This window comes from Thermobia domestica, chromosome 17 (assembly GCF_964235325.1).
Source record: "Thermobia domestica chromosome 17, izTheDome1.hap1.1, whole genome shotgun sequence".
NCBI lineage: Eukaryota > Metazoa > Arthropoda > Insecta > Zygentoma > Lepismatidae > Thermobia > Thermobia domestica.
Window position 1 is genome coordinate 88943846 of NC_137470.1, and position 15279 is coordinate 88959124.

Consider the following 15279-nt stretch of genomic DNA (forward strand, 5'->3'; position numbering starts at 1 on the left):
CCTGATACGTCAGCTGTCAAATTTTTAGTCCTTTGTAACTGTTCTATTCAAAATGCTTCATATCGTGATCATCAGGGCCCGGATCTTGTTGACCTAAACTTTTCTAAACAGTGACCTATAAAATGACACTAAAATTTCTGTAAACTGACTCTAAAATTCACAAAAATTGACCTTAAAACTTGCGTATTTTAAAACGTTTACTTCGTTAAACATTTTTTTTTTTAAAAAAAAATATCTATTGGATTTTAACTATCATTTCTCAGTCATTTTCAAAAGTTTTGTTTCAGTTAGTTGCAGCCCATTGATCAAATGTGTTCAATTATTAGTCCATTGTACGTACTGAAAGTGTCAATTCACTCCCGAGTTGAAACTAGGAAGTACACTTAAAGAATAAAAGTTCGCAAGTGTAGACTGTATACACGAGAATAATAGATAAAAAGAAGTTTAAAATCTTTGAACGCCTTTTAATTTATTTTTAGTTATTCACCTTATCATATCCTTTGTGGTCAACAACCCGAAAACCTCTATTCGACCACCTACCAACCCCACCCCTCGTCAACCAGCTACAGTTCAGTGTTCATTAGCTTGTTAGGAATGCAGTTTTTCCAGCCCAAAAGTCAGGAAGCAGGAAGAGAGATCATTTAACTTCGTATTTTTCAAATCTGTAAGTGTTCATTTTAAGATTTCTTTATGTAGAAGAAAAAGAATAAAAAGACCATAAGTGACCTAAAAGTGAACCTAAAAGTTACCTCAAAATATTAAAAAATGACCTGAAACTTCAAAACGTCAAAAGGTAACCAAATGTTGACCCTAAAAAGATATATTTTTAGAACGTAGAGTTGATTAACAATGTTTATATTTCAACTTGTCTTGTCCTATGCGTAACAGTAAAAAGTTGACTTTTCAACAAGATCCGGGCCCTGGTGATTATAATATGCATGCAGGCAACATGAGGTACTTTGTATGAACATTTCGTAGTCTGAGTCGCGTTATTGCAGTTACAGGCTTTCAAAATTTGGATATTTGTTATACTGTAATGTACCTTGTTTGTGATAGTGGATAATAAATGTGGTAGTGTAAATTTTAGTACAATGACGAAATATTATTTAATGTAATGAATGAGCATTTAATGAAAATTGTTTTTCAAATTTTCAGGAGTTTGCCTGCAATGGTACTGTAATTGAACATCCAGAATACGGAGAAGTTCTCCAGCTTCAGGGTGACCAGCGAGAGAACATATGCCAGTGGCTCACTAAAACTGGTTTAGCTAAACCAGATCAACTGAAAGTCCACGGCTTCTAACTGAATCCCCTTACCCTCAACATCCACAGCTCCAAATGGTTCTCAGATCATCTCGGGTATTACATTAAATTCTCCGTCATAACTCGAAGGATAGCTGTGGGACGAAAATTTTATACATTCACAGTAATAGTTACTTTGTGGGTACAGTTTCACCTGGTAGTGTAGAAAAGCAATAATTATTAATTGTTCTGGGCCTTAACAAACATTTTTTTAACTTCTAATGGCACTTTTTTGTTTCTAATTTAAATTCACGTTTCCTAAGAAGTTAATGAATGCCCTTGGAAAAAGCTAACATGTATCTGGGTTCCATTGATATTTTTAGAGAAACGAACGTAATATTAGGGTGAAAAAGTAAAATTTGACATTGTTTCTTTAGGATGCACACGCTTCAGAAATGAATTTTTGTATTGTACAGGAGATATTTTTTATACCTGATTGTTGATTGAATACTTATGTATTTATATCAAGTGGTGGGTCACGAACACTAGTTATTGCAGTGTGGCAAGTTTGCAGCGGTTGGACATGGATGATGCTACAGATGTAGAAATTTCGATTTCCGATAACAGGTAGTATGTATATATAAAAAAGTTCACATGCCTGTGCCTTGTCTTGGTAATTATTAGGTTTGAAGTTTACCGGGTACATTTTTTCAGGGGCATTTGTATTTCCTCCTTGTGTACATGGATTTTGTCAGTATGGAGTAGTCTCACTTTATTTTCTATTTTTAAATATAAATGTAAACTTTTGAGTTTTGCGTTCTAATTGTTCTGGGTTTCTCTTAAATGTGCATGTAATACAGTATGTTTGGAATAATAAATCCATTATTACAAAGTATTGTACTTGTTTATACCAAGACCAGAATGTTTCGTTTGGATTAACTCTAGGAACACCAAAGTATTTTTGGATTACATGAAAGACAACGGGAGGGAGGAAGGCGTTGAGAGGCCCACAAGTTAAAGGTCATTATTTCTCACGAAAACTAATTTATAGTGTCTGATATAAACTTAGGACTACTAAACCGACATATATCTTTATTCTCCATTATTACTAGGTTTCTAACTGTAAGTACAGTGTTGCCAACTGTATGTAATTACCATTTTTTGTCAGTAACTATGGCCTATTTGTTTCTATAGAAAAAACTTACCTTTCACATCAGTAGCAACTTAGTACAGTGTAGTATCTGCAAAGGCGGCTTGTAATTGCATTTCGGTGGTGGTATGGTAGAGTGGAGTGGAATGGGGAAAAGTGGGGTATATTTCAGTATTCCAGTGAATTCAGGGTTAACCTTTTATATTTTCTATCCCGGTTATCCTTGGAATGGCGAAGTTCTTTTAAATTTTGTTTCCACGAAAGCAGTGTGACCTTCTCTGGGCACCACAGCGGATGTCAGCAGTGTTGCCAACCCAACAGTTAAATTTTTCTATTAGAATAGTCATTTTTGCACCTGTGGATTGCACATGTAAAACGTAAGCAAACAAGCTACGAATTGTCTGTTAGTGTTGTAAAAACTAACACCACTACAGCGTCACGAATATTATAGAATGCACGCCCAGACAATAGCCAGTCGGGAGACTTTGAATTTTAACAAAGGAACAGTCATAAAGTTTGTGGTTCTTTCGGAAGAAGAAAAACTACTAAACGTTGCCATACATAATGCCTTCCTTTCCCTCTCCCCCTCTTTGTCTTCCATGCATGTGTCTGTGTGTGTGGGGGAGGAGGTTGTCAAAGAAACAAGATCATTGACAAAGATTTGGGTTCAGTTTTTTGCCTGTCAGTTTTCAAGGGAGAGGAAAACCAAACAGGACAGTATGGAAAAAAAAAAAACCTCACACGAGGGGAACATCCCTCTGTAAGCAAGTGGCTGTCTATAGACTGAGGTTACTTTACAAGGTGTTCACTGCCTGCTGCCATTTGTTCCATTTGCATTATCAAATAAAATGTTCAAATCAGTCTTCTGCATCAAAACCTGACAGGCCTATTTCCATTTAGTTAACAGTCGAGCTTTTATAACATTCATTTAAAAGTTTTCTCAATTCAACTTTCACGAAGAGCACGATTTGTCATTGTTCCAATGGTGCTGCAGATTTCCAAAATACAGTCACAATAACAAACTGATACTTTCCTATCAAATCTGCGTCTTCTGTGTTGCAGGCTGCTGCTCGTAAATTCTACGATTAAAAATGCTTAACACCAGAGTTTCAGCAGCATAGTTCTTTTCAATCACTATTGAAACCTGATCCTTTTTCTTTCTCTCTCTCTCTCTCTCTCTCTCTCTCTCTCTCTCTCTATATATATATATATATATATATATATATATATATATATATTTTTTTTTTTCCTGACACGGAAACAAGAAAAAAAGTTCAAATGAACTTTTGTCCAACGTACATAATTTCGGAGCTACAAGGTGCCGAAAGCGTGGGAAAATGACATTCAAAGCTCTATAGCTCGACTATGGTGAATGATAGAGCTAATGCGGCATGGTCACGTCAGACACCGAAGCTGCTGTATTCAAAAATGCTTAGGTCGAGATCGTGCAATTCGTGCACAAGGGATTCCCCAAAGGAGCGTAGGGATTCCAGGATAATCTGTGAAGAAAGAAAGGTCGAAAAGGATACGGATGAATAGCTGTCCCAACTGCTAGCAATAATACGTCTGTACTAAGTCGATATCTCGCACAAGCACAAAATGGCGAACAGTTTTATACGTGCCATGTGTGGTTGCATAACGCGCACTAAATAAGAGTGGGAAACCTGAAAGGAAAATGTGAATAATTTGGTACAAATGATAAATACATGATATTACGCAGTCCTATCATTGAACAGACGGTTTTAATGAAAGGTAATAGTCATGAAACGTACTAAAATGTTGTAAAAGGATCACACTATTAGTCTTTCTTCCATGTAGTTTTGTCATTGAAAGCAAGTAAAACTAAGGGGAAAAACCGGGGGATATGGGTGCTTTCTTCCAGGCAGAAATCTTATTTTATTTGATGATACGAGCCGACTATACTTTTTACGAGGGGGGATTTTTCCGCCATCCCATGTTAATTTGACCACTGCCAGAGAACAGTAAAATATCAGTTTCTTATTAGCCGTAATGCGCGTTACCCAAACATTGACCAAGAACTAGGAAAAACGATTTACCAGGACGCTGCTTCCGCTGTTTTGCAGGACTGATTCCGAGATTTTGTCTAGAATGCTTAACATGTCATATTGTTATCGTTTAGAAGATACTTTGTTTTCACAGACGGTGTTGTCACCTGAAGTACGCCACAGTTTGCAGGTTCGATCACAAGCATTTGTTCTTCCTTCTGTCGTAGAAAACAATCGGAGGTAAGGAAAGTATAAGACAACCTTACTAGAAGGCGTTGTGGAAGATGGAAGGTCATTCTTCGTGTGGTTTGTTCGTAGCGTACGAGTTCCTTAGTGCAGTTTGTTCTTTGCTTGTTCGAATGTGAGATCAAATGGAGTATTCGATAGCAGAACTTGCGGACATGACATTTGTATACGGTCAAGCAAATGGCAACAGTCGAGAAGCTGATAGGTTATATCGACTGAAGTATCCACAAAGAAGACATCCAGCCCATACTATGTTTGCTAGACTTTTTCAACGCTTACGAGACACGGGGAATTTACAACCTCAATACTACGACCAAGGAAGACGAAGAACCACAAGGATTCCGGACTTTGAAGAACAAGCGCTTGATCGTTTCATCCAAGAGCCAACAGTAAGTACCCGGAAAGGGGAGTAGCACAAGATACTGTTTGGAAAGTAGTACACGAGCAACAGTTACACCCCTATCATCCGCAGAGGGTTCAGGCCTTACGTCCAACTGACTTTCAACCTCGCGTTCGGTTTTGTGAGTGGTTTCTCCAACGCTCTGCAATTGATCCGCTGTTGGCTTCCTACGTGCTTTTCACCGACGAAGCTCGTTTTACGAAAGACGGGATATTTAATCGGCACAATAGTTATGTATGGGCAGGCGAAAATCCTTATGCAATTGTGGAAAGGGGCCACCAAGACCGATTCGCCATAAATATGTGGGCTGGTATTATGAGTGATCATATAATAGGTCCATATTTGCTACCACCACGATTAACTGCACCAGTGTATAGGAGATTCCTGCGAGAAATACTTCCAGAGTTATTAGAGGATGTCCCTCTCGGAGTTCGTCAACGGATGTGGTTTCAACATGATGGCGCCCCAGCCCACTTTTCAGCTAGTGCTCGAGAGTATTTCAATCAAACGTTTCGTGACAGATGGATTGGAAGAGGCGGTCCTTGTAATAGGCCTGCACGTTCCCCAGATTTGCGTCCACTTGATTTTTTCTTGTGGGGTCATGTCAAAACATTTGTGTATGAAACGCCTATAGACAACGCAGAAGAACTATTAGCACGAATACTCGCTGCCTGTGATACTGTAAGAACAGATCCTGGGTTGTTACAGCGGATGCGTCAGAACTAATGCCTGTGTTCAAGTAGAGGGACGCCATGTCCATCACCTATTGTAGTATAATTGGGAGATTTGTCTCGTTTACAGGTAATTGATGATCCTGGCTGCATTCAATCCTGCTGTAAAATGTTGATTGAAGACATTATTCCCATTCTTGTGACTTGTTTTTAGGAGACTCTTTTGCATTATGGTTGTTTCGCTCAGTTTTGTTTTCAATAACAACAATACATGGAAGAAAGACTTTAATAGTGTGATCCTTTTACAACATTTTAGTACGTTTCATGACTATTACCTTCCATTAAAACAGTCTGTTCAATGATAGGACTGCGTAATATCATGTGTTTATCATTTGTACCAAATTATTCACATTTTCCTTTCAGGTTTCCCACTCTTATTTAGTGCGCGTTATGCAACCACACATGGCACGTATAAAACATACACATGGCACGTATGAAGCTCCTTTGGGGAATCCCTTGTGCACGAATTGCACGATCTCGACCTAAGCATTTTTGAATATATAGCAGCTTTGGTCTCTGACGTGACCATGCCGCATTAGCTCTATCATTCACCATAGTCAAGCTATAGAGTGTTGAATGTCATTTTCCCACGCTTTCGGCACCTTGTAGCTCCGAAATTATGTACGTTGGACAAAAGTTTGAACTTTTTTTTTCTTGTTTCCGTGTCAGGGATCATCCCTTACATTTTGTAACAGTCACGCGGTCACCCTATATATATAATATAATCCTCAATTTATTGAAAATTCATAAGCAGTGCGTGTGTGTGTGTGATATAAAGTGACCTACTTAGGTGTTAAAGGTTTGAAGGAAAAACTAATAGAAAATAAAATACTTAGGTACCAATGAAAAATCAGAAATATAAATACTAAATATTTAAAATATGTAGTTGACAGCACTGCATCATAATTTCAATACAGTGACTCTGCTTGATGTAATACCAAGATTATTTCATAGCAAAATAAAATAAATAGCTAAAAACACTCGAATGTAACAGCGTATTCGCTTAATAGCCCTTTAGTACTAACAACGAGGAGGCCACTGAGGCACACATTTTGTTGATTTATAAATAGCAAAACCAAACGCTAGAAACTAAGCAAGTTTTATGACGAAAGAGGTCAAACCAGGCGTTAAAAAAAAGTGGGCCTTAGCCTCCTCCCCATTGTTTTCCTCGAGCTAATAGAAAAAGATGTACTTCACTAATAAGTGTTGGAGTGACTGAAGTTAGCCCATGTACGCGTAATATATTTTTTGTCCCAGAGTTAAATATAGGTGGATAGTGTAATGAAATATACGTGATATACAGCCTAGAACTCAAGACCGTTGATACACTAGTTATCAAAATTACAAGGTGGAAAGTATGCTAATGAAATTGTGCGTAATGATGGGTTTGATGTACCAGTCTATTAGTGGAAATCTATTAACTGCTAACTTTACATCGAACAGACTTAAAAATTCAAAAGTACGTCGAGATTTGTCTTCAGAGAATCAACGTCATGGGATAAGGTCAGATAGGGGCCAGTCGTTGTGGTAGTTGGGTCATTCCATTTCAAATCCTCCAGCAAAATGTCCTCTCTCTCTCTCTCTCTCTCTCTCTCTCTCTCTCTATATATATATATATATATATATATATATATATATATATATATATATATATATATATATATATATATAATATAAAACCCATCTCAGATGTTAATGAAAGTTCTGCCACTTGTTAGCACGAGGGTCATAACTTTTGTAAAGTTTTAGTCATCAGACCAAATAGATTTGGAGTTAGAGGCGATCAAAGTTTGGGAAAATAGCACATGTACACAACTTCCGCGATCTGCTTTGAGTGCAGTCTAAAATTGAACATGTATAATGAACATTGCTCAGTATCTAACTAAAGCTGCGTGAAAATTTTGAAGCACCAAGGTTTGTATACTTCTGAAAAACAAAAGTCATAAAGATAGCAAACTTCTGTCCTCAATTTAAAAAAGATGGAGCGAAAACAGTGGTAATTTTTGTCTTCAAGTAAACTTAAATCTCTGCTCTATAGTTATGAAAGAGCAGCAGTGGAATTTTGGGTACATGCTCGTATTAACAAATGTTATAAATTTATGAAGTGTTAAAAATTATATATATCCTTGAACTGTGGTGTGGGGAATGATGTATCCCGAAGATAGCGATCAAATCAGGACAGGGGGGGGGGTTACAAGAACACAAATGCAATAGAACTGGACACTTCTTATAAATAATAATAATAATGCAAGAAGTCTCTTAACTCATCCATTTGCTTCTTTTGAAAAACAGTTTTACATGTTCAACGCAAATTAATATCCTTGTTAAGATATGCGAGGTTTCTCAGTAATACATATGCATATATAGGCGATATAGTGAACCGTGTTGCCATCATAAGAGCAGGGTGGTTTGATTTAAATCACGTGGATTTTTTTTTTTAAATCGATGGTTTAAATCATATTTATTCTTCTTTAAACTGAAATAGTGTAGTACTTTTGACCATTCTCAAACGTTAATCGAATTTAAATCTAAAATTCGTGCCTTAATCCGTACTGTGTAGCGATAGTACGATAATCAGAAGAAATGTTCTTATTAGATTTTGTGTGTAATGAGGAGTTTGATTCAAGTAAGATACATATTGAGCTATTAAGATACCGTATTTCTGGGAATGGCATATTATTGATCATTAAATAATGCAATGAATTATAATTACTAATCGTGTTTGCTTATTATACTATACCATATAAGGAATCTACTAAAATTAACATTTAGCCAACCTCGCAATTCTCTTCTGTTTATTAGTTCTTTAGCTGATAAATTTTAAGATATCAGGTAGGTTACAAGTTTAAACCTAATAACTTTTTAAGATCAAAATTCCTGAGTCAAGAATTTTGACAAAGTAGAATTCATTGTCAGTGACAATGAAGAATTTAATATTCACAATTTTCAGTTCAGAATTGTAGTCCGCCGCAGAAAACCTGCAACATGAGCATGTAAGTTTATTGTGAAACAATGCCTAACAGCGCAGGGAATCAACATAACGTCCAAGTGGCACGAATCACGCCAGGAGAAACCTCGACTTCCTCCCCTGAACACTTATTTTGGAGCAAAAGACTTCGTCGTTTCACAAACTTACATGCTCATGTTGCAGGTTTTTTGCTGCGAACTGTCCACACCGTGTTTGGTATATATATATACACACACTTCTTTTCTATACCATAACTGCAATATTAACATTTGAAAAATGTATTTTAAAGAAATGCCTTAACCAAAGTTATGGCAGTGTCTATGTACTGTGCTAAACTTTCCACTAACTACTAAACCATCTTACATATTGTAACATACTCAGTACAAATAAATGAAATCGGCCACAGCCTATCAATTAAATCAGGAGATACTTTAGCAAAATCTTTCCTGATTCAACGCATTAGCATAACCATTCAACGTGGGAATGTCTGCTATTATGGGAACGTTACCCACCGGTAAAGAGGTAGAAGAGGTCTTCTGTGATTGCAGAGCAGGGTGGTTTTGAGTAAAAACAAATCATTGGTGCAACAATTTATGTAACAACCGAGCAAGAAGGGAGGGAGAGAGCTAGCTCACAGTCCATAAGTTTATGTGAAAAATTACGGCAGAATGCTGTACCGTACGTCGAGACAGTGACATAACATGACCTGTTGGAGCCATTGAAAGCAGAAGATTTAGTATTCATGAAAAATTACAGTAAATTTTGATTTCGTTATATAAAAGAAATAGTGTTTGTTTTACTAAAATGTAATTGTTAGTAGTAGTATTACTACTAGTAGTCTTGTACTTTGAATCAGATTCTAGAAATATGTACTCTGAACAGACTAATCTTTATGATGGCGCTTAGTTACTGTCTATTAAAAAAAAATGTGCTAAAGTACAAGGATGTGTTTGTATTTTAAATGTTTTATTACCCTTTGTTCATTGCAAAATAAACTTACAATCTGCAGTAAAATATAAATATATATATACTCGATTATTAATTAATCTTGGAGTTAAGTTTTCATTATTTAAATAGATTTAACTAATAGAATTAAATCGAATTTGGTAGTATAGTGGTTATGATTTACATATTGAATGTTAATTGAGGTTTCAAATGTCTATAAATGAAATTCAAATTGATTTACATTTATTTGATCATAAATGACTGATTAACAAAATAATTCATCACAACAATTGCAGACATATTCAGTATAAACCATGATTAAGTAGGTAAGCAAGTAATTAAGTAAATCAGTAATTTGGTGCACTAAAATGTCTGCTGTCTCAAAAGATTAATAAAGAAGCAGCTTTATAAAATTACCAAGATTGAAGGATCTGGTGTTTGGTAGGTCTGCGAGGAGACCTCTGAGAATATTTAAAAATACATTCTCAAACAAGACAAATTCAACGTAATAAGATACTTACATACAAATCTTCGTACTGAACAAATTCTCATTTTTCGTTGATATCGACTTCAGCCAGTAGGCCTTCCTGTCTTCTTTCTCTTGACTGGAAATTTTGGGAAGTATTTATATGTATTTGAGAAATACTTTTTCTGGCTTATAATACATAAACAACTCGGACGTCACACATCCTTGAAGACTATTTTGGAATTGTTTATGCATTTGAAAGTTTCTATATTTTAACAGTAAAGAATGTTTATAGGTCTCTGAGTTCCTGTACATACTTATACAAAAGTTTTTGATACTTAAATAATACAATAAAAATTTTAAGATTTCACAGATATAAACGTTAACATTAGTCAACACACAAGAAATGTGAATACATGACACGCAAAATGACACTGACTACGATTATATAGAGATATCCTGATATTCATTAGGATATAGTAAAAATAAGATTGTAAAAACTTATTTTATAAACAAAAATTTAAAAAAGGCTAAATACTCAGTGCAGTGTAATGCAAATTTTTCTACACGAGCATGTTTAAATTCTGTACTGATTAAGTTGCTTTACAAATTAAAAAGAGATGCTTTTTCAGTGCCTAAACTATTTCGTATCTTAGATTGTATAAAACTAAAAGAAAAATATTCTTTCAGCTCCTGCAGACGAAGCAGAAGCAACTGCGTAATTGGATTCATAACACTACTATCATGCACGCTTCCTTGTGACTGCCGCCATTCAATGGCTCTTTGTGAACATCCTATTAGAAAAGGAACTCTGCTTGAAATTGAATTACTATGGGCAGTAGAGAAATACCACCATAAGTAGCAAATTTCAAGGCTAAATTGTTCTCTTCGGCAGTTAATTTGAATTTTCGCCGTTTCGGATCGAGAAGGTAGGCCAAGAAGTGGGCAGGTAGTTAATGCTTGCTTATGACAGTTGTCATGTTTTCCATTTCTTCGTCTTGGCGTGGGTCTTTTAACACTTCGTGAAGACACTCCCATAGTCCTACCGCATCAGATATCGTTTCATTTCTTGGAATTCTGTCCTATGCAACAGAGATCGTCTTGAGAGTTGGGAGTTTCCAAAATTTTATGAAAACTATTTATTTTATCAAGTTCAAAATTCGGCCAAATGTTTGTTAGTATTAATATTGCATGTTCACTTTTAGTTTTTCTTGCTAAGGTAATATTAGAGCGCGCTAATTAAAAATTAATTTTCTTCCATTTAAAAGCTGTTTAAGATATTGGCTGCATTTTGCAACAGTGTAGAACAGCAGATAGGAAGCTAACCAGGTAGATTTCTTTCATTCTCTGCCCCCGCTAGGTCACGTGCGTGAACTTAGGGTTGTCCGCAGAGAAAAAGAAACCGATGGAATGCAGATTGACAGCAGATAACAAGAGCAATGTCTGTTTTCTCTCTCTTCATAGATCGGAAAGATTTCCTTGATTCTACGTAAACATCTCAGTGAATAGTTACCTGTACAGGCATATTGCAGCTAACAACATACGAAAGTTTCAGAAAATCTGTCTGTTGTTTTCAAGTGAGGGAAGTCTGTTCATCTTATAAAATTAGTATCGAACTGTATAGCGTAAAGGAAACTCACTTATTTGTTGCATCAACTGAGAAAAATTTACATATAGATCAAAGAGAAGTCTTAGAAAAAACGAACGGTATACTAAATGCTGGTACTTACTGTCTATTAAGTATATTCGTATCAAAATTGTCTAATAAATCTAGAAATGAGTAAAAATAAAGAACGGTCCGAACGATTCTTTTACTATATATATTATTTACATATCTGGGTTTTTAGTGGCATCGAGAACCCAATTCTTTGCCTTTTTTTTAAAAAAAAAAAAAAAAAAATAACTTGAACTACAGGGGCCTACGTCTCAAAACTACTAGTCTTGTAGTACAAGTATGATACTTCTCAAAATCAAATATTTTACACTTGTATATATTATTAAAAAGCGGCAAATTAAAAATGTCAGCAATAGTACTTAGAAATGAATTTTTACTATTCTAGTATTTCTACTTCATGATATTTGATGGATTCAAAAAAAAAATAGTTTTGAGAAATAGACCGCTGCTGTGTTAGAAACAAACTGACGAGTAAATTTAAATGTATTACTATTTATTTTAGAAAACGAAATGTCAGATGGAGCCTAAAGGCCATTTTATACCGAAACATTAATAACAAATACAAGGAAATATGGAAATCAGGCAGAGCATATGTGGGAAGTATATCATCCTGGTGATATTCGCCTGGTGGGACAGAAGAAAATCGTGGGTTAACATTAATAATAATAATAAAAAATGCTTCTCGATATCACTTATCGATTTTGCTCTATGGAGCTATGGATTTGGTTTTAGTTTGATTTCAGCTTAGCGTACCGTTCAGCAGCGAGGTCATATGAGACGTGGAACTACAGCGAGGAATACGAACCACACGAGTTCCTGCCGGAAATCGAACCCGGGTCTCCCGCGCTTAAGACGCGTATGCTATCCACATAGGTCCGGGGGAGCTCTATGGAGCTATGGGGATCAATATTGAAACTAAGAGTGAAATTGTTTTACCATTTCCGGTTTCAGTAGAGAGAGATAGGTGAAGATGGTATTTTTCTTGAGATGCTCAATCGATTTTCGAAAACTGTCGCTATCTACTACCAATTTATTTTTATGGCGATCAATGTTAAAACCGAAAACGGTTTATTCCTACCACTTCTGATTTCAATACAGGGTTAACGAAAGAAAGGGAGCTTATTTTTGAGACGTCGTTTGAATTCCCGAAAACCTCTCGAGCTCTGACAGTTTTTATTCTATGAAAATCGATATTAAAACCGGAAATAGTAGTAAATTTCTACCACTTCCGGTTTTAATAGTGAGATAGGGGTAGAGGTAGTAAATGTTCTTGACGTTGAATCGATTTCCCAGATCCTCTCGTCGCTAGTTATTTCCGTCTTTGATTTATGGCCATTAATGTTGAAACTGGTTGTGGTCGATTTTTACCATTTAAATAGAAGGTGGTTGGAGGAAACTGACATGGAACCTATTCTTGGGGTGCTGAATGGAGTCCACAGAAAACTGCTTCTCGATATATCTTATCGTCTTTGCTCTATGAAAATCAATATTGAAATTGGAAGTAGTAGTAAATTTCTACCAGTTCCGGTTTTGATAGAAAGATAGGGGTAGAAATGGTACATTTTCGAGGGACGTTGAATCAATTCCCTAATCCCACTTGTCGCTAGCTATTATAGTTTTTGATTTATGACCCGTAAGTAGTCGATCTCTATCACTTCCGATTTATATAGAAGATTGACGGAGGAAATGGAAACTATTCTTAGGACGCTAAATCTATTCCGGAAAATCCTTTTCGATATCTCTTACCGCTTTTCGTCTGATACCTGTCAACATGCAGAGCCATTCTATTCGACTTCCGATACTTATGCATAACATAGTTTGTAAATATAATAAATCCAGATAGAAGAAATATTATTCATCAAATTTATTTTCTTGTAGATTAAGAATCTGAGAATTTCAAAAATTCTTTTACATCAGTAATTATGCCATGAAGAATAACGGGGACCACAGTGGTTCAGTGGTAGAGTGCTCACCTCCGGTGTGTGTTGTCTCAGGCTCTATTTCAGCTTGCGCCAAGTGAGTTTTGTGGTGGACAAACGCCATGTGCGTGGGTTTTCTTGGGGTTCTCACGTTTCTCCCACTTTCTTCATTACAGCATTTCGTTCATTCTCATCATCAGTCTCCTTTAGCGTATCCGGTATAACAGTGGGACGTAAAACTGAAAGATTTCATTTCTAAATAATAACCTAATGCATTCTACAGGGTTAAATTCTTGGCTAATACCCAATAATAGCGTACAGATTGATGATATGCTTAGAGATTGATATACCATAAAATCGATTATTCATGCAAAAAATGCACCAACATTTGCCAGCTAGTCACTACAAGTAAGAATGATATATGCTTCGTTCAGATAATGTTCCTCATGAGACGAGACGAGAAGTAAGTTTAATAGGTCTCGTCTAGTCTCGATCCTTGAAGACTTCTTTCGCTCTTGTCTCGAAATTTTATTGCTCCGTTTTGTTAATGTATGTTTAAAAAATTATATCTTATTTTTTTCTTAATTTCAACTAGTTTTCACAACCGTTCCGCGTCACGATTGTTACACGAATAATGTGATATACGAACACTTAAACCACACTTATTATTGGAGTAAATTTTGTAATGACTTGGATATTTTAAACGTAGATAAATTCTCTTCATTGCTTTCGTACCATCATTTGTGTTGTACGCATGATGCGAAAACGTAATAATGGAATTATTCCTGGGGGTACTGGCCCCATAGCCCCTATAGCCTTCATAATTTTACTAAATACGTATGTTCATTGCATCGTTCATATAGAACAATATCATGGTGATGGAACAAACTTTTTAGTGCTGTATCTCAGTTACATGAGTTGCAAGTTATCCGCCTACATAAATAAGTTCTGAGTTAACAGGTTTTATCCGTAAATGCCCCCCCCCCCCCCCAAAAAAAAAAGTGTCTATCTCATTCTTCTTCTGTCTCTATTTAATTAAATTATATGGTGAGCATGAAACGTGAAGATCTACTTCCGACGCAAGTGTTTATAAGCCGGGCACTAACTATTTACCTATCTTTCTTTTCCTCTTTTAAAAATTAATAAAATCACTTATGTTCTGTCTTGTAATATATATATATATATATATATATATATATATATATAGATATATATATATATATATATATATATATATAGATATAGATATATATATATAAATATAATTGAAAATCACTATGTGACTAAATCTCCTGAACCGCCCGACAGATCTCGATCAAATTTCTAACATAAACGAGGTTCGAGGCTGGGCTGGTTTTAGGCTATTCACTTTGATGGTGGAACTAAGGGGAGGGGGTGGAGGAGGCAGTATAAAAATAAATAAAACCTTATAACTCCTAACCACTCGACCAATCTTGAACAAATTTTGAGAAGACAATTCAAAAGAAGACTTGTTACAAAATAAAGTAAAAAGATGTGTAAGTAGATAAGAT

At 35.7% G+C, this 15279-nt stretch overlaps 1 protein-coding gene and 1 long non-coding RNA gene across 2 annotated transcripts in view; both read left to right on the plus strand.

The window, feature by feature from the left end:
- The window catches only part of LOC145673823 (eukaryotic translation initiation factor eIF1-like), a 40665-nt gene extending 38529 nt beyond the window's left edge, over positions 1–2136 (plus strand). Inside the window, exon 3 of the mRNA XM_081743597.1 lies at positions 1156–2136. Within this exon, the coding sequence (XP_081599723.1) occupies positions 1156–1302 (147 nt within the window). The 3' untranslated portion in view covers positions 1303–2136. The remainder of the gene's footprint in view (positions 1–1155) is intronic.
- Positions 1–12025, plus strand: part of LOC145673824 (uncharacterized) — a 53972-nt gene extending 41947 nt beyond the window's left edge. The window contains exon 2 of the long non-coding RNA XR_014128824.1: positions 9560–12025. This is a non-coding gene — a long non-coding RNA (uncharacterized LOC145673824). The remainder of the gene's footprint in view (positions 1–9559) is intronic.
- Positions 12026–15279: the final 3254 nt, after the last annotated feature.